Below are 26,411 nucleotides of genomic sequence, written 5' to 3' on the forward strand. Positions count from 1 at the left end.
CCACTCATAATTAGAAGCTGTGCGGCAACGAGCCTCTGCAGTCTAAATAGGGTTATATTTTATTACATTAACCTGCCTGAGATTGTCTCTAGAATTCATCCCATGACATAGGAAAACTCTTAAACCTACTGTTTGATTAGACATTTGTAAAATCTGTTTACTTTCATAAAACTAATTCACACATTTCATGTATAGCGTGCAGCGTTCCGACACTAGAATGCTTGAAGCCGCTGACTGGACTGGAGATACCGCTATGGCCGATTTTATAGACATCCTTGATGTATTTTGTACATCATATCTTTGATACAGAACAGCACAGGGTTAACCAATTTTAAAAAAGGAAACATGGAAAAAGTGTAAAAATTTAAATATTTCCATGGCACGATTCAAATCAGTTTGAAAAGAAGAACCAGAATGCAATTGCTGCGAAATTCGGCTCGTCTGTGTTAAATTGTCAGTGTCCACTTGGCTTGAATTAAACAGTCAATGGCTTTAATGGCTATAAAGGCCGTTTTTATTCCCCTTTTCACAATGGTGGAGACAAGAGCTGTCTGAGAGCATCTCCAAACACCTTAGCATTGCTGTTTCAGGTTTGCAATGTTATTAAGAAGCAGCAATCTTTAGCGATGCCCAAGAAGGACATTACAGCTGAAGGCCCAGGAGGACTCCTCTGCCGAAAGCAAAACATTAAGTCTGCAACTGATCTTTGCTAAAAACCTACCTAGTGAAACCACAGCCATTCTAGGGAACTGTTCCGTAGGTGAGGGAATGACACTTATAATAATAACAGCCTACTCACAGTTAATTATAGTGGAGGATCCCTAATGTTGTGGCTGCTTTGCTTCTACTTTTACTGGAGGCCTTATATGTATTAAGGGAATCATTAAATCAGATCACTACCAGTGCATTTTGTATTGAAACGTGCTACCCGGTGTCAGAACACAAGGTATGGGTCGAAAATCATACCTCCTCCAACAGGACGATGACCCAAAACACACATCCAAAAGCACAAATGGATGGTTGTGCAACCAGGTCATATTTTAGGTTTATGTGAAATCGCTACACGTCAGTTGAAAGGGCATTTTTTGTTGAATAGCTTTTGGCATGCTATTAACATATTCTGATCATGCAAAGTAGGTACGTTAACTTTTTTCCCGAAGATAATGTGCATGATGTACAAAATATTTAAGTGTGCCAATAATGTTGACCATAATTGTAGCTATGTCCTTTATTATAGTGGTGGATGTCCAAAATGTGACCTGGGTGACATACATATGAACAGTTTATATAGTCTCGCCCTGTGTATTTTCTGCTTGGACTATCGAAATGACCTTTCTCCTATTCAACCGTGTGCCATAATAAATCCGCCCTTTCAGCAGAGAATAAAACACACATGATGTAGATGGTTAATGTATAATTCATGGACATGCCACTGCAATGGAAAAGTGTCTTAAGATGTTATGTTAAGATTGCATTGGGTCAGCAGCTCCCGCAAACAGCGCGACGAGCATATAACGGATGAATAGCCTGCGTAATGCGCATACACTTAGTAAAATAATGGTCTCAGACTATAACAAGGGACAGCGGCCTAGTAAGTGGAGATATTGTTCGGTGGTCTATGACCCTGGCTTTTAATAATTACATACAGAGAATATGCACATGCTAAACCCAGTTCCTTCGCATCTTGTAACTAGAGGTGTGCTCTGAACAAGCCGAGACCGGCCCTTGCCGCGCAATGATCTCCCGCTGGTTCTATGACGTGGCCGAAAGGAAATGCGTACAGTTTATTTACGGAGGCTGCGGCGGGAACCGGAACAACTTTGACTCTGAGGAATACTGCATGTCCGTCTGTGGCAACGTCAGTAAGTGGACTTCTTCCGGCTTGAGGCAAATCTTCTGTTGCCCAGGCTCTGCTCCTTGTAACACATAACCTCCTGGGCAAATGTGTCTGCGCAGCGTACTAACCGGTTCGTGATTTCTTTAACCGCTTTTCCTAAGATTTTCCCAGTGATTAACATCTAACGAGCACATATAACAATAGCTGTGCACTAGAGGTTGAGGGACAAAAGCACTTTCAGTTGGGAAACCTCTCCATTTCCTATATTTAACATTAAACACCCATCAGTAAAAAATAAAATGTGACTTAATCGTAAAGACAATGTTTAAATCGGTTTCCATGGTAATTGCTCCACATTTAGCATTTTTTTCTTTATTACAAGGTACAAGATGGTTTACCTTAACCCAATTGGGGTTAGGTCCTCCTGTGGTTCACACTCAAACGACAGCACCATCTGCCTCGTCTTGGACGGGCGCAGAGTGGTAGAGCTATCACAACAAGGACCATACTTGTAACAATTTGTAAAGATTCCAAGCAGAGTAATTTTTTAAATCATTTTTAAAAGCATTTTCCAGCAGGAAAAAAATGAAAAGTCCTGGAGAGTTTGACAGGAGAATGGGAACTGGAGAGTTTTCTCACTGAAGTGAAGCCACTTCGATCACATCTTAGTCCTTTTGTTTATTGTGCTGATCTGCGACCTTCTAAGTAGGAAGTTCCAGCCACTTTCTCCAGAAGCACAATAAACACACAACATCCTAACACATCCCTGTCTATTGTGTGTTACTAACTCTATCTCACTTTGAGATGCTTACAGTAAGTGGGCTCACCATTTGAGTTGGGTGATTTATGATTACAGGAGTATTCTGCACATTCATGTTTTTTTCTGAAATTGTCGCTAAGTGGTACTGTTAAGACATTATAACTGCGTGGCCACTCGCTGGAATGACTTGAGTTGCTTTCATTAGATAATAAACGCTTCTGATACAACAGAATAATTTGGGTTAAAAGCAAGTGTTTTCAGTTTAATGGTGAAACTGGGGTTTATCTTAATTAGAAATTATTTTAATTTTTATTTTTATTCCCACTTTTTTCCCCATTTTTTTTGTAGTTGAATTGTTCTGCCTTAGTTCTTGATAATTTAGAACTATTACATTTTTAAAAAGACATTTTTAAATTAAATATGACACTATTTAATGCTTGTATTTTAATATACAAATATATATATAATATATATAAATACATTGAACTCCCTAACCAAGAGCTCCCACATTCCATATTTTTATAAATTTACTTTATCAATATTTTAAAAAATGCTTATAAATAGTGTTCTGTGATTCTGTCGCCCTTAAATCTCACAATAATTTGGATATAAACAATATAGAACGTGTTGCTATATTAAATCGTGTAGGTAAAATACATTATTCAGCTTACCAACTGCCATTCAAAAAAGTCTCGGTAAAACCTCGCCCGACGGTGTCCCTCTTTGCCCATTTGAAATGCCGGAAGGAATGCAGTAAACTTTCCATAACCCAAACCAGGTTTGCACTGGTATACAGTTAGCCACCGGCTACTATGCAGACAAGAACCAAGCTTAATACAATGTTACAAACATACTGGGAATTTCCCAGGGGGACGGGCTACCCGGAGCTTCCCTGCTTCTGTGGGAGTGGCTTTACAAGAGGGCGGGGTTACACACACAAGAGGAATAACTAACAGTGGAGATAGACCCGGAGACCCAGGGAAGCAAAGCTTCAACCGGAGACTCCTGGTCATTCCCGGAGAGATCAGTTATGTTTACAAATGATATATTTTGAGAAAACCCAGTACAGTCCCAGCCGTACGGTAGGTGGTTAAACCCGGAACAATTAATGGAATATTGTACAGTTTTCAGATTTACGTATCTTTTTTTAATACTTTTTCTTTGATAAAATATTCATTTAAGTCCCTATCGATATAAAATATATATTTTACTTTCCTTGTTGTTTTGAATATAAGCATATGTTTTGGGGGAATTTCACACCTTCTTTGCAAGTCATTGACCTAGAAAAAACATTTCCTTTCCTTCCAGTCAAGCCTGTTTAATATCACCACAATGATGGGCTGGAACTGCAGAACTATAAATTATCTTTTCTTATTCTTTATTTTCTTGAAGGTGGGTGGAAGTGTTGTGACAGACACAGAAATTCCACTTGCAATTTACCGGAAATATATGGGGATTTTTTTTATTTTTTTTTCCGATTTATATTGCGTGTGTTTTTTTTCTTTTCAATAAATTTTAGCCTGTAGCAAAATGTTTCTCCCCGCAGAATATTAACTGCAGTAATCCATTGAACGGTAATGATTTCTGTACCACGGCGGCCCTGAACAAATGCATCATACAGCTCGGAGAAAGCAGACATAATTAAAAAAGGATTACTGAGACTCGGAATACTGTTGAAGTGCAGCAATTAGACTCTGTGCATATTAGAACCAGAGTGGATTTTTTTTTATTATTTCCAATAATAATGGCTAAATCTGCAGAAGAAATTTATGACCCCTGCAGTCGCTGCTGATGGCGGATAATTGAAGATATAGCGCTAGCTAACCACATTGTTTATATCACGCAGATATTTTTTCAGCATGATATTGTTCTTGTACCTCCGTATCAAGCAGCTCGTAAGAAGGAAACTCCTATATGAAGTCTCGTCTGGGTAAAACAATGCATAGGGTATATGGTGATCAAAAAGGTTTTATCGGTTTTTATTGCAGGAGAAATAAGCATTTTTTTAGATTCTTTTTTTATTTATAAGACGACTTAATGAATGAATCATTGTTTTTGTGTAATAGTGTGCATGGCTACACACCATTGGGGTGTAGCCTGCGATTTTTCACACTTACATTAGGTGAAAGTCTGTGATCTTGTGTATGTGGGATGGGACTGGGTTATATACCGTATTTGCTCGATTATAAGACAAGGTTTTTTCCAGAGCAAATGCTCTGAAAAATACCCCTCGTCTTATAATCGAGGTCGTCTTCTAATCAGACCTCATTCTGCTTCGGCCGTGCTGCTTACCGGGCTTTGATCGCGAGCAGCGTCTCTGCTATTAGCAGCAGGAAACAGGAAGCTAGCACGGTCCTCACATAACTCTACCTCCCCCCTCCTTCCTCTGGGGGCGGGGCCAGAGAAGTTGCTCGTACGGCCGGGCCCCTGCAGAAGTCTGCGAGTGGGAGATCTGCAGTTCAGGTAAGGGGGTGGGGGGGTTTGAGTGTGTGTGTATGTGTGATTAATGGAATGAATGAGTATTTAAATGTTTGTGAACGAGTGTGTGTGTGATAGCATGGATGTGTAAGGGGGGTGGGGGTGGTAGCATGGCATAGGGAGGCTGTAATCACACTTCTAACATCCCCAGGTTCCAGCATGTACTGGCTGCCTTGGCTTGATAGGAGTGTGATTGCTGTTAGCAGTATATATATATCTCCAGAAATGCATTTTAACCCCCTATATGCCACTCAGCCCCATGAAATGCCTTTTAACCCCCTATATTTCAGAGTGGCATATAGGGGTATAAGGCATATCATGGGGCAGAGGGGCATATAGGGGGTTAAAAGGCATATCATGGGGCACAGTGGCATATAGGAGGGTATAAGACATTTCTGATATGCCTTTTAACCCCCTATATGCCCCTCTGCCCCATGATATGCCTTTTAACCCCCTATATGCCAGAGTGTCATATAGGGGTATAAGGCATATCATGGGGTAGAGGGGCATATAGGGGGTTAAAAGGCATATCATGGGGCACAGTGGCATATAGGAGGGTATAAGACATTTCTGGAGGCAGAGTGGCATATAGAGGGTTAAAAGGCACATCATGGGGCAGAGTGGCAAATAAGGGGGGTATAAGGCATTTCTGGGGCAGAGTGTCAAGCCTGGGGGCAGATGTGCATAACTGGGGGGGCAGGTTGGCAAATAAAAGGAAATAAAAAATATATTTTTCTCAATCATAGCTTTTATTAAATATGAAAATTAGTTTACATGAATTAATATTTATTAGTAAAACTTTTTTCCTATAGGGTAGTCTTATATTCAGGCTTTTTGTTTTTTTCCTAAATTAATATTTTGATTTTGGGGGGTCGTCTTATAATCAGGGTCGTCTTATAATCGAGCAAATACGGTAGTTGGACATGAAGTCCCATGGCTACTTTGAGCCACTCCCTTGTTACCCCTTGTATGGGGTATGTGGCAAAGGCTGGAGGTAATTTATGGGGGAATTGTCACTAATATTGCATTTTTCAGAATAAAATTAGTTTGTTACAAATAGGGACTTTATGGGTTTAGTTGTAATTCAGCTCCAAGTTGCAGGGGGCCCAGTGGCTCTGTACTTAGGTATGCTATCTGGTGGGAGAGCAGGAACATCTGTACCTTCACTGTTTTTCGCCAACTGAGCCATATGATGTCATATTCCATCACCTTCACTAAAAATGTTCACGCTCACCAGGGTGCAGGAGAAATATATCTCCCGGCTCCTTTCACAGAGACTCAATCCCCCAACAGCTGCTGTTATCGATCTGTGCTGAGAAATCCTCACATATTGGACCTTTAGATCTCTTATATGTCTTAGTTTTTCTTTTATGATATAGGAATGACTGAAACACTATGTGACAATGTGTTAACAAATCTACTAATGTGCTTTTCCTACTAACATTCTCGAATGTTTGTGACGTACTATTAGGTGCTAATTACTAAGTGTCTACTTTATATGTGTGTAAAGGTGTGTAGGGTACCTGGGGCTGGCGCACAAAGCATGTTGTTACGACCCATGGGCTGCTGTATGCCTTAAATGCCAATGTTGGATACCAAGCTTGTCCTTTTGGTGTTACGTTACCTTCAGTGCGCAAGAGATTTGTGTTGTGTGACCGTGTAATCTCTATGTTTATTTTGTCGTTCCCCCTTTCCCTGTTCGTCTCAGTCCCCACCACTGCCGCAAGCACTCCTGACGCAGTTGACAAGTACCTGGAGAATCCAAATGATGAGAACGAACATGATCGCTTCCAGAAAGCAAAGGAGAGATTGGAAGGCAAGCACCGGGAGAGGATGTCCGAGGTAAGTGGGGCTGATAGGAATTCAAAATTACGTGTTTGTGTAAAAAATATCTCTTTGTAAAAAGTTATGCTCACATTTTAGTGCCATTGTACTGAAGGTCATTGTTACAACCAGTTGTCTAGCTGCGTGGAACAGCTTTGGTCAACTTGGTGATGTCTTCCTGAGCTTTGGTCCAGTTCTCGATGTAAGGGTGGTTCAGGTCTATATAGTGTTCCGTTACCTTGTACCGAAAAGCTATTCCACAGTCACCCTATGAGGAGTGATAGAAGGGAAAACCGTATTCTATCAATGACAGTAATGACCTCAAGTTCCATGACCTTTAATGTAGTTAAATACTTGTAGGCAACATCACCATTGAACATTCAGGTTTAGTAGTTTAGACCCAAATGATGCATTTCCCTCGATAATAAAATGTCTCTCTAAGGTTTTCATTTGTGTTTGGTCCACTGATGACCGAGACTACTTTCTAGTCCCTGGTTTAGTTTACAAACGTAATATTTTCAGATGTCCTCACATCCTCTTTTCTTGCGTTTCCGATGCAGTCTAGCACTCGCCTATCTAGTGTCTCCATAAGGTCCGCAGTTTCTCAAGAGTTTTATCCCCCCCCCCACAGGTGATGAAGGAATGGGAGGAGGCTGAACGTCAGGCAAAGAACCTTCCAAAGGCTGACAAGAAGGCTGTCATCGAGGTATGGCTTTGGCCAACACAGTAGGGCTAAACATATATTGTATGCTCCATCACAATATGTTTCCTCCTTAAAAAACTGATTCTAAAATATACCTTGAGGCACCTTGTCTTAGACCTCAGTGCTGCAGACCCTCAGGACTTAACAAAACAAAAAACATAACAAAATTTAAAAAGTAGCATGTTCTTTGTGCTGAATTTGTGATTTTTTTCACATATCTCATGCTGTAGGATACACTATAAGGGCTGCAGTGAGTCCCTTTTCCTATTAGATATTTTCTCTGAGTATAGAAAGATCTGACCTTCAATAAATTTGTAAAGGACGGCTTCCTCACAATCGCGTCACGCTCCAGCATAAGAAACAGAATAGTGATGTATTATTTAGGAAAAACACTGAGGTTCTGGGAATAAGAATTGTTTTGATCAGGTGCTAGCATCAAGTAGGTAATGCGTAATTTATTAAGGTACACAGGATGATTGGCAAGCTGTCCCTGCTAACTGGTTGAAGGCTGATCTCTCGGGTACTCGGTAGGTTACCCGCGTAATGGGTGCATCTTCTCCGCCAAAAGAATTTCTTTCGTCATCATCAAACAAGTGGCCCTCGATGTATTCAGTGGACCTGTGCACATCCTCTTTAGGGTTAGAGCAGTGGATTTCCATCCCGTCGTGCTACTGTGGAGTAGATGTATTTTCTAGAGATAGAACATACCGATGATCTCAGTAAATTGCAAGTAAAGAACGGGGATGCTTTTAGGTTGATGGCCCTTTTGGGTTTTGTCTGCTCCTAATTACACCTCAAACTGTAGGCTCTTTGGAACTTGGCTTTGATCTCATTGTTTCTACGTCGAGCACCAGCAAGTTTAGTCAGCTATGCCCCGATTTTTATTTACGTGAATACCCAGAGATTCTCAGTGCTGCGAATGAATTTGCTCATTTGCTGCGCGTTGCTGGTCTCTTGTGATAGCGAATATCATCCTGTTTTCTGCCTTTTAATAAAATAATAAGCAGAAACCCTTTGTTTTAAACAGTTTAGATAAATCACGCCATCTAAACCGCCCTCCTGGGGTTAAGACTCAAGTTATCTTTCTACAGAAAATGTATTTTCGTACAGAAACCATTCTTGGGCTATTTCTGTGACTTGCGATGCCTGTGTAAATGTACGGTACTTCCTTTGTCGTGCTGATGGGGAATAGTATTTAGTTTATAAAGTGTTGTATACCGTGTGCATTAAATTACCCCAAGTGCGGGGCCTAGAAATAGTAATAACATGCGCGGCAAGGTCTACAACGAATAACATTAATTTTCATTATAATGTATATATTGTAGGTAGCTGCTCTTAGGCGAGTAGCTTGTGTTTTCGTACGCAGGGTTCCTAAATCATTTTTATTTCTGTGTTTTTATTAACTCTGCAGCGTTTCCAAGAGAAGGTAGAATCCCTGGAACAGGAAGCTGCAAATGAAAGACAAAAACTGGTGGAAACTCACATGGTGCGAGTCGAAGCTTTATTAAATGAACGCCGACGAATTGCCCTGGAGCATTACATCACTGCCCTACAAGCCGATCCCCCGAAGGTATGTGGAAGCACTGTTGTAGCGACTAGAAAAGATTGCCCCGGATTGTGATCTCGTTGCAGTCAGTTGGGAGTAGAGTTGGGTAGGTGGCAGGTGAGATTCAACATTAGCAAATGTAAGGTAACGCATTTGGAGAACACAATTTCCCCCAGCGTAAACTTGAAAAGCATTTTGGGACACTGGAAAACGCCATGCTTGGTAACTATAGGTATATCCTGGCCCGAGGGGAAATGTTATGTCTCTATACAAAACTCTACTTAGGGCTTTTGCAATATACAGTACAGAATTGGCCACTAATTCATAAAGAAAATGTGATTCAAGTGGAGGAACAGGACGCAAAATACAGCGAGTGAACATCCACCTAAATCCTTCCTTCCAACTATTCTGCTTGAGATGGAGAAGTTTGTTTGGCGAGCCTGTTTAACAGTTAATAAGATAAAAAATAACCCAATCCCAATCCTGTAAACACCAAAGGTAGAGGGATGATCGTGTCTGGGCACTCTCCATTTTTTTTGCCCGGAGACTCGAAGTGAGAATCCCCTCAACACAAATGCCTTTCAGTCGTCTGAGTTACACTATTGTTCAAAAGTTTGGGGTCACGTCGAAATTTCCTTGTTTTTGAAAGAAAAGCACTTTTTGTCCATTAAAACAACACGAAATGGATCAGAAATCCAGCACAGACGGTGTTAATGTTGTAAATGACTATTGTAGCTGGAAATAGCTGATTTTTAGTGGAATGTCTTTATAGGTGTACAAAGGCTGTTATCACTCCCATTACTCCTGTGTTCCATTGGCACGTTGTGTTCACTTAAGTATAAAAGGCTAATTAATCATTAGAAATCCCTTTTGCAATTACCGTATTTGCTCGATTATAAGACAACGTTTTTTCAGAGCATTTCTGGAGGCAGAGTGGCACATAGGGGGTCAAAAGGCATATCATGGGGCACAGTGGCATATAGGGTTAAAAGGCATATCATGGGGCACAGTGGCATTTAGAGGGTTAAAAGGCATATCATGGGGCACAGTGGCATATAGGGGGTATAAGGCATTTCTGGGGCAGATGTGCATGACTGGGGGGGCAGGTTGGAAAATAGAAGGAAATAAAACCAAAATATTTTTCTCAATCATAGCTTTTATTAAAAAAATAGTTTAAATGAATTAACATTTACTGGTAAAACTTTTTTCCTATAGGGCCGTCTTATATTCAGGCTTTTTCTTTTTTCCTAAATTAATATTCAGATTTGGGGGGTCGTCTTATAAACAGGGTCGTCTTATAATCGAGCAAATATACGGTATTTTACAGCGAGAAAAATCCTTGTTTTCTACAAAAACAACTGTTACCCCAAACTTTTGAAAGGTAGTGCATGTAAACCAATTGGTCGCACAAATCCCTCTAGTTATGACTAGATATGCTCATGGGAAGAAACCGCCATATGTACTCTCTAGAAGAGTAAACGGAGAATGTGTAACAGATAACAGGAATTAAATCTCTTAAACAAGATCAGGATTGAAATATTCTTTTTTCGGGGGGGGGGGATTAGCGCCAGAACTAGATGCAATTATGTGCAGCTTGAAGGTGTGATGCCAGAACATTTTACACAGAGCGAAGTCGATGCCTGGAATTCTCTCTTAAGAGAATCATCAATTAGATCATGCAGATAATCACGCTCTTTGCAGGAGGAGGAAAGTGCGTTGAAATAGGTCGCAGGTTAATATAAGACAGTGAGAGTAGCCAAGATGTTTGATCTCTGTGAATACCCGTTTGGTTGAAGCCGTATGCCTGCGAACGCGTCGGCTTTCTGTGAAACGCGGTAATAACATCGACCTGTACTCTCAGTATTTAAAAGATACGTTTTCCCAGCAGAAGTGAGGGTTATGAGCTCAATGTGAAAGCATCTCAGTACGGATAAATAATGGCACTAACATCTTTACATTTAAGAATTTACATCTTCATAGAATTTGACAGCACATCAGAACCCTTTGGCCCGTCTAATCGCCCATTTTTCCTGGTGTAAAGACTCGTATATTAATCAGTTGTTGGTCTTGTGTTATATTCAGGAGCCATTTGCCTATCCCGCGCATGTTTTAATTCCCTCACTGTATTTGCCTCTGCCGGGAGGATGTCCCATGTATCTGCCACCCTCTCAGTAAAGTAAAGCCTCGTCACGTTACATGTATTAATGCTTCTATAGAATACAGTGGCTGAAGGTCTTCATTCCGACTTAATATGGCAATTAGCTATTTCACAGCTCGCCTCGAGGAACGGACCCCGTATACTGCTTGTTATAGGAGATGGCGGTACATGTTAAACTTGATTAAACAATTGCAGCTTATTGGCTGTAACCCTTTTCAAAATCTGTTATCTAGAAATAAATGCCGGGGGTAAAAAAATGACCTTTTATCAAAATTGCAGACTAAAAATTGGTCCCTGTGGATTTAATACGCACCAGACGGGGTAAGCAGCCCAATTTCCAGTATAATGTCAGTGCCGGACTTCTGCTTGGTGCATGCGTTCGCGTATCTAAGCCTCGCTCCCTGTCTGCACCTTGTATTATTACAGTTATTATACTGCAGCGTGACGAACACAAGCCATGTACGATGTAGCCAAGGCTCAGACGTAAGAGAACGGAGCGGGAAGCTGTAATTTTATACGCAGATTATAGATCGGAATAGCAGGTCTCTGATTCCAAAGCGAATTTCTGCCATTAGTATTTATTCCTGCTGTTCCGAATGTTTGCAGTTCGCGCATAGAATTTCCAAGACAAAATGTTTACCGCTTTAGTTTTCTTGGACGATCAAATAAAAATTCGACTTTTTTCTTCCTTCACCAAGAATCCATAGCACAGGGTCGTAGTACAGAAGAGCATTTATCATTTTCATATATGACATTAGACATTATATGACATTTTATATGACCGTAAACGGAACAGAATTACATTTTTGGGAAAACTAGAAAAAAATCTGATGAGCTCTAAAATATCTTTGTTGTTTTCTTCGCAGCCCCGCCACGTTTTCAATATGCTGAAGAAATACGTTCGTGCCGAGCAGAAAGATAGACAGCACACCCTCAAACACTTTGAGCACGTCCGCATGGTAGACCCCAAGAAGGCGGCCCAGATCAGATCTCAGGTGACTTTCATATTGGCATTTAAGAGCAAGCCGCTAAATATTGTGTAATACGCTCATTAACTGGTAAAAAGGGCATGTGAGTCAGGTCATTTAAATCAGTTTATGGGTGATTGTGGGGTCGGAGACCGTATTGTTAGTGTGAGAGTGTGTGTGTGTGCACAGTGGATTGAATACATAAACAGTATTACATTCAGAACTTTTATTAAACCTTTAAACTTAGCCATAGAATGATTAGAGGATGTTTGCTTTTAAACCTTTTGCAGGCTACATGGAAATTGCAAGGCAGGAAAATAAAATGCATCGGAGCTCAAAAAGAAAGTCTTTGTAAAGGATAAAGAGGGATAAAATAAACAGGTTTTCAGACTCTTAAATCTTGCCAGGCATTAAAACTTAGGGTTTGCAGTATATCGAGTGCCTCCAGCGCCCATCTCTGCCCCTTCATGTTATGATATATGCTAGCAATACACTTGGTATGGATACTACACATGGTATGGATACGGCACGCTATTAAGGCAGTGCTTCCTAGGAACAGCCTCCATAGTATAAATTAGCTGGAGATCTCCAACAAGCCCATTAATTAATCGGTGCACCGGGGACTTTGCCTATTAGGACTATCTGACCCCAATTTTTCAGCACCTGGACCTGTTACTTTAGGCTTAATGTTTAATTTATTTATTGGTTCCCCATAGCACGGCAGTTACTACTATATTAAATATATTAAATAAAACCCTGTATCATTTGATAGCAGAGATCCTGTAAATAAAAGGTAATATAACCTGCGTTCTACTTCCTACCTTGAAATCCACATGTAGTTTCTGAAATGTAATGCACAGAACAATTGAAATCAAAGTTTTCACTGAATAAAGGATTTCTAGCATTTTTGGTGTCGAAGGTGTAAGTGTTTATCAGTAATGTGTGCTGAATTCCAGCTGTGAATGGGTTAAATGGCTGTGAGTACTGTGCCGGTGCACTGATAACGCGGTATCCGTGCAGCCCAAAGTGATGGATTGTGTTGGTTCTCTCCGGCAGGTCATGACGCACCTCCGAGTGATTAATGAGAGAATGAACCAGAGCTTCTCCCTCCTGTACAAAGTGCCGGCAGTCGCAGAGGAAATCCAAGAAGAAGTTGGTAAGCATGCAAAATGTTATACTTATCAGTTCAATATCTAACTATCCCAGGAACACCCTGTGCATTAAAGCGACCGTAATGCCACCGCAAGACAACGTTTCAACCTGGCTAGGCCTTCCTGAACACACGCCAGCAGCGTCTCTAACAGTTAATACGCGTTAGGTGGTTTTTAAAGATCTAATTTATTCCCATAAAATCGGTTAACAATATAATTTTGTTAAAGGGCTTTTAGATTAGCATATACATACATTAAATGTTAATTCTGCCTCCCCTTGGATCGATGTTCATGACCGTTTAATCCGCCATCATGAAGATTTCATGTACTGATTTGACCCCTGCTCGTCATTAATTAAAATCGTACCTGTTCTAAACAAAAATAAAACGCTGTAGCAATTTCTAGAGGTTGACGGTTCACCTATTCATCGTGCTAGCCACTGTGCCACCAGATATCAGGATGAAAACGTCTCCTATACAGACTTGAGCTTGCATCCGTATACCATTGGAATACCAACATATCCCACAAATACGATGGGGTTAGCGCATCCTTAATGCTAAGCGCACATTGTATTTTGGGATGGAGCTTTGTAGGTTGAGCACTGATTTATACAGATTCCACCCGTTACGCATGATGCATAGTTATAAATGTAATCTTCATACATCACCTATGCATTACGCAGGACCAGCACAGCCCCTCTTACATAGAATTTGATGGCAGAAAATGACCCTTCGGCCCGTCTTGTCTGCCTATTACGAAGTAAAGAATCAGTGCTTGGTCTTCTTAGATTTGTCCATCAAGTCTAAACTCCCTCACTGTAATAGTAGCCCTTCTCTACCACCTTCTCAAGGTCAATCAATGAGCATTCCATTCATTCTCACGCCTTCGGTAATCAGAAAGTATTAATAAAAAAGTGTGGATGAATTATACTTACAACCTGTTCCCATGTATAACTTTTCACTTTGAGACACCAGTCATGTTCTCCAGAAAAAGGCCACGGTGTCCCTGTTCTGACACGAGCCGAGGGACTTGAGAACCATATCTACCTAATGACAATGTTCGTCTGACAGCCCTTCAGCGGGATGTCGGTAATTACATGTGCTGTCCGTCCTCCCAGAGCCCTTTTGAACACATAGTTTGGAGAAAAAAAATCCAAGGCGAAAATAGCGTTTGACAGCTGGAGCCAGACAGCAAAAAGTGTTTTGTAAGGTATAGATGTGCTCCAATTCTGTTGTTAAAAGTGTCCTGGAATTGTAAGAACGATTTAGTTTTTTGAGCATGAAACTTTCAATAAAACCTTTTTTTCTGAAACAAAATTTCAAGCAGAGGTGTAAAGAGTTCGAACTTGGCATCCACGGCGGTCTTTTAAGCTAACGGGCCCCAGGCAAAGTTATTAAATGTGGACCCCACAAATTCACCAAGCTGCCCATGCCATCCATTCTCCCCCCATCCCTGTCCTTCTCAATTGTTGCCCCTTCATGTCCTTGTTACGAGGTCACTAATTAGAAATCTAAGGAAATCAAAGACGAGGGAAGTCCCGAGAACACAGAATTTGGCCCATTATATGTTCGATGAATTTGGGCCACAACACAAGTGGTGATAAAGCTGTAAATGATTCTCTCGCAGTAATCAGGATTATGGAAAGTAAATAAGTAATTACCATAACTAATCTGCTTTGATTTATCAACTGTGCATTTAATTGATTAGATCCTGATTTATTTGATTATTTTCTTAATATACGATTCTAGAGTAGTGATTATTTGTAATATGCGGAGCCGCGAATCTCACCTAGTGGAGGACGTTCTTTGGAAGTTTATATGACGGGCTGGTCTCGTTTAATAAATATGTAGCCCTTGGGTTATAGCCTGCTTTACAGTACTTGCTACATTCCCCTATTTTGGCACTAGGGTGGTTACATTTCCAATTTATTTAATTACCTGAATATAAGACTCATCGAGTCATTCATTCTCCAAAGCGTTTCTAAGGTGTCTAACTTTAAAGAGAGAGAGAGAGGAAGTGCCAAGAAATGGAGACGATTTGCAAGCAGCAAAAGGCAGCCTGTCAGGTGGCGACTTACTATAATTAGAGAAAGAGAGACACCTTGGTGATGTGAAAACATCTAAAACGGGTGTTCCAGGCATATAAATGAACTCTCATTCCGCACAGAGTCCCACTCAACATTCATGAGCCGTTGCCCTTCGGGTATGTATGAATAATTCAAGGAAATCTGAAAAAACGCACATTTTTGTGTATTGTACCAGATTTAGTCATTTCTTATTTCTCGCTTATTTTATCGGCCTGGAATCCCTCCGTCCTTTTTACATCACACCCGGGGGATCCCCGATGCTGTTCTCCTGTTTAGAATATAGCTCGCTTTCCGATGCATGGTTTTAGGAGCCTAATGTGGTTTGCCGAGGAGGTGACAAAAGTAATATTGGTCAAATAAATGAGTTCAAAAGCAATCTATTTAAGGGAAATCTGTGCTTATGTGTGATGGAAGCCTGTATCACTCCAAGCTATGTCGAAATGTAATTATTAAATAAACGATGATGGATTGCCTGAACAAGATGGAGTCGCACAGAATGCGAGCAGCCGTTGGTATCTTCAGCTACATCTAAAATACAGTTGCAGGGATCCTTCGCTACCGGGTAGCTGTATCACCACACGTTTAGGAGGGACGGTCTCTCTTAAGGACTAAAACGTCTCTGTCCTCTCTCTCCTCCCGCGATGTCCCTCCTTTCCAGGAGCTCAGAACGTTTGTTGGGTATGAGGCTATCACGGGGCTCCACAGCCATTAAAGGCACAATATTGTGTCTAGAAACAGCAGGAAATGTTGAATTTACCTTATCCTTTTTATCAGCAGATACAAACAATATGAAATGATTTAAAAACTTTTAAAATTTTTACAAATTCTACAATTTACATATTAATATAAGTTACATTTCTGTATGAATGACCCACTTTACATGCACAACATGGGAGCAATCCTGCTCTCTGGATCTGTGTCATTCATCTACTCTACATACTACCAAGTATTTTCTCCCCTGTTGTTACGTTACTGGTGGATGTTGATTGGTTCAGGCAGCCTTTTCAGGCTATTTTATTTACCGCGGGGACCCCTGAAGTCAACCCCAATGTAAGGAGCAATTTCAGTCCTTTTACAGAAAAAAAAAAAAGTCCTAAAAATGGCAACTGCTGAGCCCCAAGGGAAAAAAAGGATTATTTTATGACAATAGTAGTCAGGGGTTACGGTATGTGGTCGTAATACCCATATACTCAAATCCATTTGCTCATTGTAAAACTTGTGCTGAATGCGCCGTCTATAAGGTCAGCGAGCTAACAGGCCGCCGCTTTGCCGTGAAATGCAGATGGCGGAAACACAAAGGGCTCAAAATGATTGCTAAAGACCCGGCCGTACAGGATAATGCTGTCACAACTGCCGTAATTAGGATTTTGCTAACGTTAACGTTATTTTACTGAAGGTCAGCGCGTTCACATGTAGGAAATGTATAAAACCTTCTGCGTGGCTCCTCTATTGTTTTTACTTGGAAACAACCCATTTCAGTCAATTTCCCTTTGGAAGGCTGAGCACTCTGGGAGTTGTAGTTGTACAGGAGCCCATCACTGGCTCACATCGCTGCCGAGAGCTTGCGTCCCGCGTTGAATGAGTTAATCGTTCTGTTCCCCATAATGAGTGCGTTGTTCCCCTGTAGCACGCTCCGGCTCTGTTTGCTTATTATCAGAGATAATAAGATATTGCGGTATTGTGCCCACTCTGCGGTCGGGACGTGTTTAACCGCACCTCCCGTGTCATTTCTTTGTGCACGTTCTAGATATGATAAGAGCCCCTGCTGTCTTTTTGGGCTCATCTCCCCCTTTCGTAGAGGATCACAGCTCATTAGGAGTGTTTCTGTCTGCTAAATCACTGTGGGGAATCCTGCCAAGGGAAAACTCGCTCACCGGAGCAAATTTCCACTCCTGGCTTCTTCACAAAAAAAACATTAACATTCATGAAGCTTTAAAAAAAAAAATAGATTTTTGTAACCATCTAAAAAAAAAAAGTTTTAAGTCCATAAAGACTATTATTTGCATATTTTTCTTCTTTTAACTAAAAGTGTATTAAAATAATACAGCAGCTCACTCAATCTACCCTTCTATCAATTATCACCTTCTCAACTCCTTCTCTTGTATCCGTTCTCCATCTTTCAGAAAATGTATCAGAAATATTTATATAAATACCTATATATATATATATGCAGTTATTAACATAAACATGAATTTTATATAAAAGCATTATATGCCAAAATTTGATATAATAGTCCTTATTTTCAGGGTACATGTTACAATTAGTACGGTCCGTGGTAATAGTGTAAACCACCCCAAAAAAATCTATATAAAAATATGACAGCAGCTGCAACCTGGTTCTGAATATGGACTCACTCGCTTCTCTTATCTGTTGTAGATGAACTCTTCCAAAAGGAGCAGAATTACTCAGATGATGTATTATCCAACATGGTCAGTGAGCCCAGGATTAGTTATGGAAATGATGCCCTCATGCCTTCTCTAACCGAGACCAAGACCACAGTGGAGCTTCTTCCCGTAGATGGGGAGTTCAACGTTGAGGACCTTCAACCATGGCATCCATTTGGAGTGGACTCCATTCCAGCAAACACAGAGAACGAAGGTATAGGGCACTTATATATTATCTACATTGTGCTCTTCATGTTTTCAATGAAGACTCGGGGACATAGAAAATTCCCTTTCATGTCTGAAGGTTCTTCTCGGAACGAAGTCGCGGAATATACTAGCATTCTTCTGCTTTTCCTAGAAAATGAGGTTGCTTTCATTTATATGTGAGCGAATTGCTTTTCAGTTTGATCCATTTTTTAGGTTTTGTTTATTGTATGTATGATATTTTCTTGGTCTTTCTTGTTGCTGTTGTATCAATTTATGCATAATGGAACAACAGCGCAGGGTGACAACATTCATCCATCGGTTTCTCTGTTATTCTTGATTGATTTATAATGGATCGATACAACCTTATCATTCTCGAGACGACTAAAGAACCAGACAGGCAGAATAAGCTATAGGAAGCAGAGGACCCAAAAGCAATAGGAGGCAGGGAATAGGTGAAGTCAAGAACCGTACCCTCATCAGGAGGTTTAGGGACTGCTCCTTTAAGGGTTAACTATTATCGACCTTACGTTTTCAAAATGGCTCCTGAGTTCTAAGACGAGACCACAGACTGATTAGAGTCTCTACATCAGGAAACATGAGCAGACTAGAGCGGGCGGATGGGTCTGATCTGCCTTCAAATTCTATGTTCCGAGATATGGTACAAATAACAGCCAACACATTTTTAAATGCTTTTTATTTGCATATCTGGTTCATTTGAAAAAAAAATATATAATATATATACACACGCTTACCTTTTAACTGCATTCATTAGCAAAATAGGGTGACTGGTAACCTAGCAGACAACCCGTATGAACGTGAAAATACATTGGAGATTCTGGGCAGAACCCTGAGGAGCGGGGTAGCTGCGCATCCTTACGGCCCTTCAAACAAGCTGTGTAAGCGGCTCTACTTGTGTAAATTTTTTTTTTTGTTTAAAGTATTTTATTTGCATTTTAACAAAATAAGACGAAACATTAGCCATAATTAGCGTGACGCAGCACAGCAATCCAGAAGACAGAGTCTGAAACATGAAGCACAAACGGGCGTTGTACAGCAATAAGAGGATAACAACAATCATCAATCATCATGTCAGATCTCAGAAAAATCAGATGCACGCACTGTCATAGAACATGGCACGACAGCACGAGACAGGCAAACAGCGCTGAAGAGGGCAGAAAGGGAAGGAAACGAAAACAGAGAAAAGAAGAGAGGAAGGACAAGAAGAAAGAGAAGAAAAAGAGAGAGACACCCCAACGGTTCAGAGATGGAGAAGCGGATGAACTGGCCTGGGCCCCCGGAATGCAGAGAGCCACGGATCCCATATCGCCTCGAACTTTGACATGCTATCTTGGAGTTTGGCCGTGATCTTCTCCATAGTTATGATATGCCATATGTTGGCCTGGATTTCACCGTGAGTCGGAGGAGCCCCCTTCCACCTCCGAGCAATGGCCTGCTTGACAGCTGCGCATATCCGGTGTATAAGTTGCTTATTAGGGAGCGACAAAGTGGGGTCTGGGACCTCCATCATGAGAAGGGCTGTTTCCGGAGACAGGCGGAGAGCAGTATTCAATGCTTTCGATAGCTTGGCGGAGAAAGAGGACCACAGAGGCTGAACTAGACCACACTCCCACCACGCGTGAAGGTAAGTGCCCCTCTCTCCACACCCTCGGAAGCAGCAAGCACTGGAGCCACTGACCATATGTGACAGTTGCACGGGCGAGGTATACCACCGAGCGACCACTTTGTAAGCCCTCTCTTTTATCAGTGTGTTAATTGTGGTCCTATGGAGAGTCGCTGCCGCCGAATCCCACACGTCATCAGGGAAGGTAGTGAGTAAATCTTTGTGCCACAGGGCGCGGTAAGATGGAGGAGAAGCAGAGGTAACCGATATAAAGTTGGAGTAATGAGTCGAAATGGAACCTTTAAGCCGTTTTCCGGCCAGGAATCTGCGTTCAAAGATTGTTAAAGCAGCCATCTCACCTCCAGCCAAGAGAGAACGCACAAAGTGCCGGACCTGCAAATAGCGAAACAGTTCAGTCGGAGGAATATTTTTGGAGTCCCGAAGCGTGGCAAAGGAGAACATACGACCGCCCCGGACCAGGTCGCCAAGAGTGAGCAATCCAGCAGCCGTCCACCAACGAAAGGCTGACGGGGTCATGCCTTCCGGGAACTGAGGATTGGACAGCAAGGGCGTGAGTGGAGAGACCGAACCGACTAGGCGGAGTTTGAAGCGCCAAGCTCGCCAGAGGAGGAGCGTTGCAGAAATCGTAGCGGACGAGGACGGACATAGGAGTGTCGGATTATCTAGCCACAGGATCTTTCCGAGGTCCTGGCGTGGAAAATAAGATCGCTCAATATCCACCCAGGGAAGGGTATTGGCCGGGCAGGACCAAGACTCCAACTGAGAGATCCGAGCCGCAACGTAGTACATATATATGTCTGGGACAGCTAATCCTTCTACTTGTGTAAATTTAAAGTCTTTAATGTAGCTGTGACCTCTTTTTTCTTTGAAACCGGTGCTTGTTTTCTTTTACATGATAATTATAGATTTATTATATTCCAGTCCTTCCGTCTTCTGAGAATGGTGGGGTTCTTGCCAAGGCAGAGAAAGGAACTGCGAAGAAATAGCATATATTTTTGTTTCTTGGCACATATCGACTGATGTCACTTCATAGGTTTTCATTCTGATATTTCACGGCTTGTCAGCGCATTAAAGTGTTTATCCGACTCATGACCGATGTGACTCTTAAGCCTAATCGCATGTTACACGGTTTCCGAGACGTCTCACATTGAGTCCCCAGACATAGCGAGCCGGCCCGTACTAATGCAAATGTTCTTCGTGAGCTGAATGATTCTCCTGTAATGTCAGCAGGGCCTTGATTTGCGTCTGGTGGTAGTAAGTTCTCAGAGAACTGCCTGGATTATATTAGTAAATATTATTAAGTGCAACCGAATTCTGTTTTTCCTCCTAAATTTTGCTCGTCTACCTGATTATATGACGTTGTTGGTCAGTACCATACCTCTCAACAGTCCTGTTATTTACAGGGTATTCCCAATCTCCCCTGAGAGTTCATAAAACAAACGAAGGTCTGTGCTGTTGCTCCAGAGACCTTATTGCATGGTCTCCTGGCGATGCTCTGCAGCTGGGCGTTGTGACCAACCTGCCCACTACTGGGGTTGTTGCCATACTATCTGAAAAAGCTTAATTCACGGGGAGGAATGTAACAAAGGTTTTTTCCCTTAACATACTAGAGAGCGCAATAAACACGTATCTGTGATTACTTTTACATATGTCGCCGTGACATCGTCTTAGGCACAGATCTTGGCAGTTTCTTATTACTGCTTTTCTGATCTGTGATCCGTGATGTGGGTCCAACCGGTCACACTGTACCTGTCATTATCCTGCGTTATCAACCAAACCAACTCTCTACTTAGGGCTAGAATTGAATAGGAATCACTTTTTATAATTTCCTTTATTATAAGCACTTTTTGGGGTTAAGCTGTGTGTGTCCCGTACAAAATAACCCCTCGGTTTTATATCCTGTCTTTTCAACCAGTAACATATTTTTCTTTCTCTCCTCTCTCTCCTCTCTTCCTGCATGTGTCCAGTTGAGCCGGTGGACGCTCGTCCTGCAGCCGATAGAGGACTCACCACCCGGCCAGGTATATAACGTGCTTTGGGTTGTGCCGGGCAGCAGTGGCGGTTGTCTGAGCGCATTGTGCAGACGTTCACCGGCTGCCAGAGATGAGGATCCAGGTTCCCTGCAGCGCTGCGGGGGATCTGGATCTCAGTCTTATAGACAGACCTCTATTTGAGGTCTGATTATAAGACGACCTCAAATATAATTTTGCACTAAAAAAAAAAAAAAAACTCATCTTGTATTCAAGCAAATACAGTACATAGGACATGAGTTCTGTTTGGCAGCCCTGTCTCTTTAGCAATGGTGGGCTGACTAAGGTGGAACCCTTATACTTATTAAAATATGTTTAATGTCCTGAACTATTAAATCATGGAAGATACACGTTTTCTCTATTACACAGGATCAGGGCTCACTAATATCAAAACCGAAGAAATCTCAGAGGTCAAGATGGATGCCGGATATGAAGTACATCATCAGAAGCTGGTAAGCAATTTCTCTTTAAGGGTCCTTAAATCACTTTGCTTTCTTTAAGTATTTTTACTTGTTAGGAAAACCTAAACCCCTTTTATTTAAGTTTTTAGCGCCTGTTCTAATCCTCCTATAAGAAACAATTTTTTTATTTTTTAATCCCTTATGGGCCGTTGTTATGTCTTCCTCTAGGAAAGTGCATAATACGCCTGAAGAAGAGACTAACTAGTCTTTTAGGCTTGCAATTCAGTTTGTCTCATTTGTTGTATTTTCTAATTTAAATATATGTTCTGCTTGGGTGTGAGGTTATTGTTGAAGCATAGTAAGATGTCGTCTTTTACCCCCCTAGGTGTTCTTTGCGGAGGAAGGTGGATCCAACAAAGGTGCAATTATTGGCCTAATGGTTGGAGGTGTTGTCATAGCGACAGTGATTGTAATCACTTTAGTCATGCTGAAGAAGAAACAATACACTTCCATCCATCATGGCGTGGTAGAGGTAAGCGCGTTCACACAGAGCCGTCACGCGGGCGTTCGTGTATAACAAGCTTTTATGATGCAAATGTGCAGCCATCTGAGGGATCGCTCTTCTGGTTGCCATGGTTATAGCTCCCACATTATTAGCTTTTGTTTTATATAAATAATGCCAATGTTTTTTTTTACTTGTATCGTCCAGCCGTAGGAAAAAAACATTTTTAGGCCAAAAAAAAAAAAAAAAGCAGTGACAGATGATAAATTTGAATGGGATTGCGTTGCGGGTTGCTGATGGTGCCGGCTCTCGGTTATATGGAAAGACAAATCAGGTTTCAGAACTCATGAGCGCCAGAGATCAATAACTTGTTCATTGATTTGTCGTCGTTTCAGCTGAACCCGAAGCAATGATTCAGTGTAGGAGGTTTTCATAGGAAATTGCGGTCTCCATTATGTGCACGTAATGTGCCTTATACCAAACTACTTTAACCCTTTGATCACTTGGATCAAAGTCTGCACCTTGTAAAGCCTTATAGGGCAGGAATTAAGCTGTCGATCGCAGTAGATTTCCATGCTGTATTGCAGTGGTATGAGAGCTCACCCCCCAGCACACGAAAGGTCAAAAAGCTGCTGGAGGCATTGCCATGGCAATGGAGCATTGAATGCTCTTATTGATTAACCCTTATATCGCTTCTCTGCCCCCTCCCCCACGCTCTCACATCAGCCGGTTTGGTGGTATGAAAGCCTTGCTAACATGCACTGGGGCAGTAACACCGCCGCACCGGGCAATAAGGCATCACATGTTTTATTTAAGATCCTCGTCTTTAGAAGATAGAGACGGAATGCATGAAATTCTGCAAAATCAGAAACAAGGTTTGACAGATAAAACCCATCTATTGTTCCTGCTGTAAAATCCTCAAACCTTATTCTGTCTTTGGTCTCGTGTTCTTCTCAATAGTCTTATGCCTGTCCAACGCTATCTTAACATCTGCCACATCTGCTGGAAGGCTGATCCACTTATCTGCCACCTTCTCAGTGAAGGGAAAACTTCCTTACATTACATCTAAATCTCTGACCCTCTAGTTTAGATCAACATTTTGTCCTAACATGTTTTCTCCCTTTTCAATATAGCGCCTTCTGTTGACCCCTTTTTATGTATAGAAACATTTATTTTGTATCCCCTCTTTCTCCTCCAAGATGATACACCTGTAGATCTTAGTGTTTCCTGGTTAGACAATAATTTTACGAGCCCTAACTCTCCAGAATATCTATATCTGTCCGGCCCTCCAGCACAATAGTCTGTGTGGTCTGACCAGAGATCTGTGCCGAGGGTCCCCTAAAATCACAGAACATCGCAGTATTGAAGGCCCCTGTACTGCAACTCCTAAATGTCTTTTTCTGGTTAGTAAGTTGATCTTTCTAAATGTGTAGCAAACAGAAGGCAAAATTTTTGTGACAGAACATCAAAACGCCACTTAGGGCTATTGTAAACGACTTCAGCACGAATGGCTTAAAATGACTCCAATTATTTATTTTGGTGGGTTTGAAAGCACTTTAAATAGAGAGCTGTCACTCAGATGGGAAATTGGTTAATTGTGCTCTATTCACTGAGAAGAAGAGACATTCTTCTAATTCTTTGCTGGGATTTGGCCACAAATTATATCTGTAGTCTGCTTTTTAGTGCTTTTTGGAATGTTGGTGTTAGCTGCATATTGTTCTATGGTAGATTCTAGTTCAGGTATAGGGCTGTGATGTACTCAGGCCGTGTCAGGCTGTGGGTTTCAAGCTGTTGGGGATGAGATGCACCTGTATCTTCTTCCACCGGTCTTTCATGTGCTGCTCACCCTTCCTTGTTAAGAAATGTCTGCTGATTGCAGTGTTTACGGTTACCCATGTTGACTTACCTGGTAATTAAATCACAGGCCCACTGAGCGTAGAAACTGGAGTTCTAGGCATACTTGGGAGCTCCTCAGGTTTGCCCGGAGTCTCTGGGTGAAGCCTTGGGTCTCCAGGTCATTTTCTTCTTTTCCCAAGGGAAGGTAGCAGTGTTTGACCATACCTACTCCCTGCCCACTTCCCACCAACTAGAGCTTGTCTGGAGCTAAACCACCCCAGTCTGTGTATAACGTTCCTCGAGAAGAGGGAGATTTTCGGGTAGCCTCCCTGGAAAGTTCCCAATTATGATCGTGGGTCTGTGTAAAATAGAAGTGCACAGGGAGTCCACAGGGCTGCAATAATTTGAAGATGTTAGCCAATAACATAATTGTATTAATTTTATTAGGTATATATAATACCTCTGATTTGGGGGGAATGATGAAATGATATATTAATCACAGATCGAATGACAAAAATGTGAATAATATATTTACCATTATTTACCCCGCAGGTTGATGCCGCGGTGACACCAGAAGAGCGCCACCTCACCAAGATGCAACAAAATGGCTATGAAAACCCAACGTACAAGTTCTTCGAACAGATGCAGAATTAGGGACACCACTGCGACCTCTTAATTCGGACAGCAAAATGATTGCTTCACTGCCCATCGGTGTTCAGCTATATACATATATAAATATAGAAAAAGAAAAAAAAAAAGGTCATGTTGAGAGAATTAAAACAACAAAAAAAAGTAAAATTCACCACCGTTTTATTATTTACTCGTTTCCGCCTTTTGACAGCTGTGCTGTAACACAAGTAGATGCTTGAACTGAACAGAAATCAGTAATATATTCTCTTAACATTTTGGTCTTTCCATAACATTATCAATGAATGTTTTTGTGTACTGTAGAGCGTTTAGCCGTCTTTAACTAGTGCATGACTAGCTCCCTCTCCTGATTATTTATCACGTAGCTCCTTAAAACAGTTGTATATTATTCTTGTGATTTGTGACTAAATTAAGTCCTGATTGAAATCCGCTTTACATATGATTGGGGATGCATTCTGTGTATGTGAGGTTTTGCTGCTTCACTTATATATATTTTCTTTTTTTTTTTCATCACCGCTATGCATTTATAGATAAAACTAATTTTTTTTATTTTAATATTGGATAAAACCTTTTTTTTTTTCCTCTACTGTGTTATTGTACAGATTGTTCTGCTGTGTTTGGTGATGTAGAAAATCATGGGGAATCCACATTTGTTTCTTTGTGCCTGTTTTATGTGCACACTTTAGGAACTGCAGAATTTAAATGAAAACATTTAAGAAAAATAAAAAATATATAAATATTTTTCTTTTCATTGTACCTTTTAAGCTTTGACACCATCGGGGCTGGATGTTCCTGTTACACACAATGTATCGCAGTAACATCTAGCTTTTGCGGGGTTTACATTGTCTCTGATAATTCTAAGCACTTTTTTTTTTTGATCCAAAAAAAAAGTGTCCTGCTGGTCGAAAATTAGCAGAGATTCCTTACAGAATGAAAACTTTCTGCTGGATGATTGTACAGAATCATTGCTTATGAACAAATAGCTTTCTACACTGTGTTACATAAATAAATTTAAAAAAATCGGATCCTCTTTTGTGCGTTTTTTTTTTTTTAATCTCCAATTCTTCTATTTGTTTTTTTATTGTTTGGATTTCTTAAAAGTAGAAAAAAGTTAAAGCATTTTACTAATAATAATAATAATAAATAAAAAAAAACTACTAGATGGAAATCAGTGGTGGTGACAACTCCACAAATCTATCATTTTCCAAAAAGACTTTCATGTGTGTTTATACTGAAGAACTTGGTAGGTC

General features: G+C 41.1%; 1 protein-coding gene across 2 annotated transcripts in view; it reads left to right on the forward strand.

Moving 5' to 3' along the window:
* Positions 1-26,186, forward strand: part of APP (amyloid beta precursor protein) — an 85,181-nt gene extending 58,995 nt beyond the window's left edge. The window contains exons 7-17 of one of the 2 annotated variants that reach the window (XM_053456823.1): positions 1,695-1,862; positions 6,784-6,917; positions 7,531-7,605; positions 9,014-9,172; positions 12,173-12,301; positions 13,331-13,430; positions 17,888-18,109; positions 21,712-21,765; positions 22,144-22,226; positions 22,561-22,707; positions 25,066-26,186. In XM_053456823.1, coding sequence (XP_053312798.1) covers positions 1,695-1,862; positions 6,784-6,917; positions 7,531-7,605; positions 9,014-9,172; positions 12,173-12,301; positions 13,331-13,430; positions 17,888-18,109; positions 21,712-21,765; positions 22,144-22,226; positions 22,561-22,707; positions 25,066-25,167 — 1,373 coding nt within the window. In that variant the 3' untranslated portion in view covers positions 25,168-26,186. The remainder of the gene's footprint in view (positions 1-1,694; positions 1,863-6,783; positions 6,918-7,530; positions 7,606-9,013; positions 9,173-12,172; positions 12,302-13,330; positions 13,431-17,887; positions 18,110-21,711; positions 21,766-22,143; positions 22,227-22,560; positions 22,708-25,065) is intronic. The other variant, XM_053456824.1, reaches the window with a different exon arrangement.
* Positions 26,187-26,411: the final 225 nt, after the last annotated feature.

This window comes from Spea bombifrons, chromosome 2 (assembly GCF_027358695.1).
Source record: "Spea bombifrons isolate aSpeBom1 chromosome 2, aSpeBom1.2.pri, whole genome shotgun sequence".
NCBI classification, from domain to species: domain Eukaryota; kingdom Metazoa; phylum Chordata; class Amphibia; order Anura; family Pelobatidae; genus Spea; species Spea bombifrons.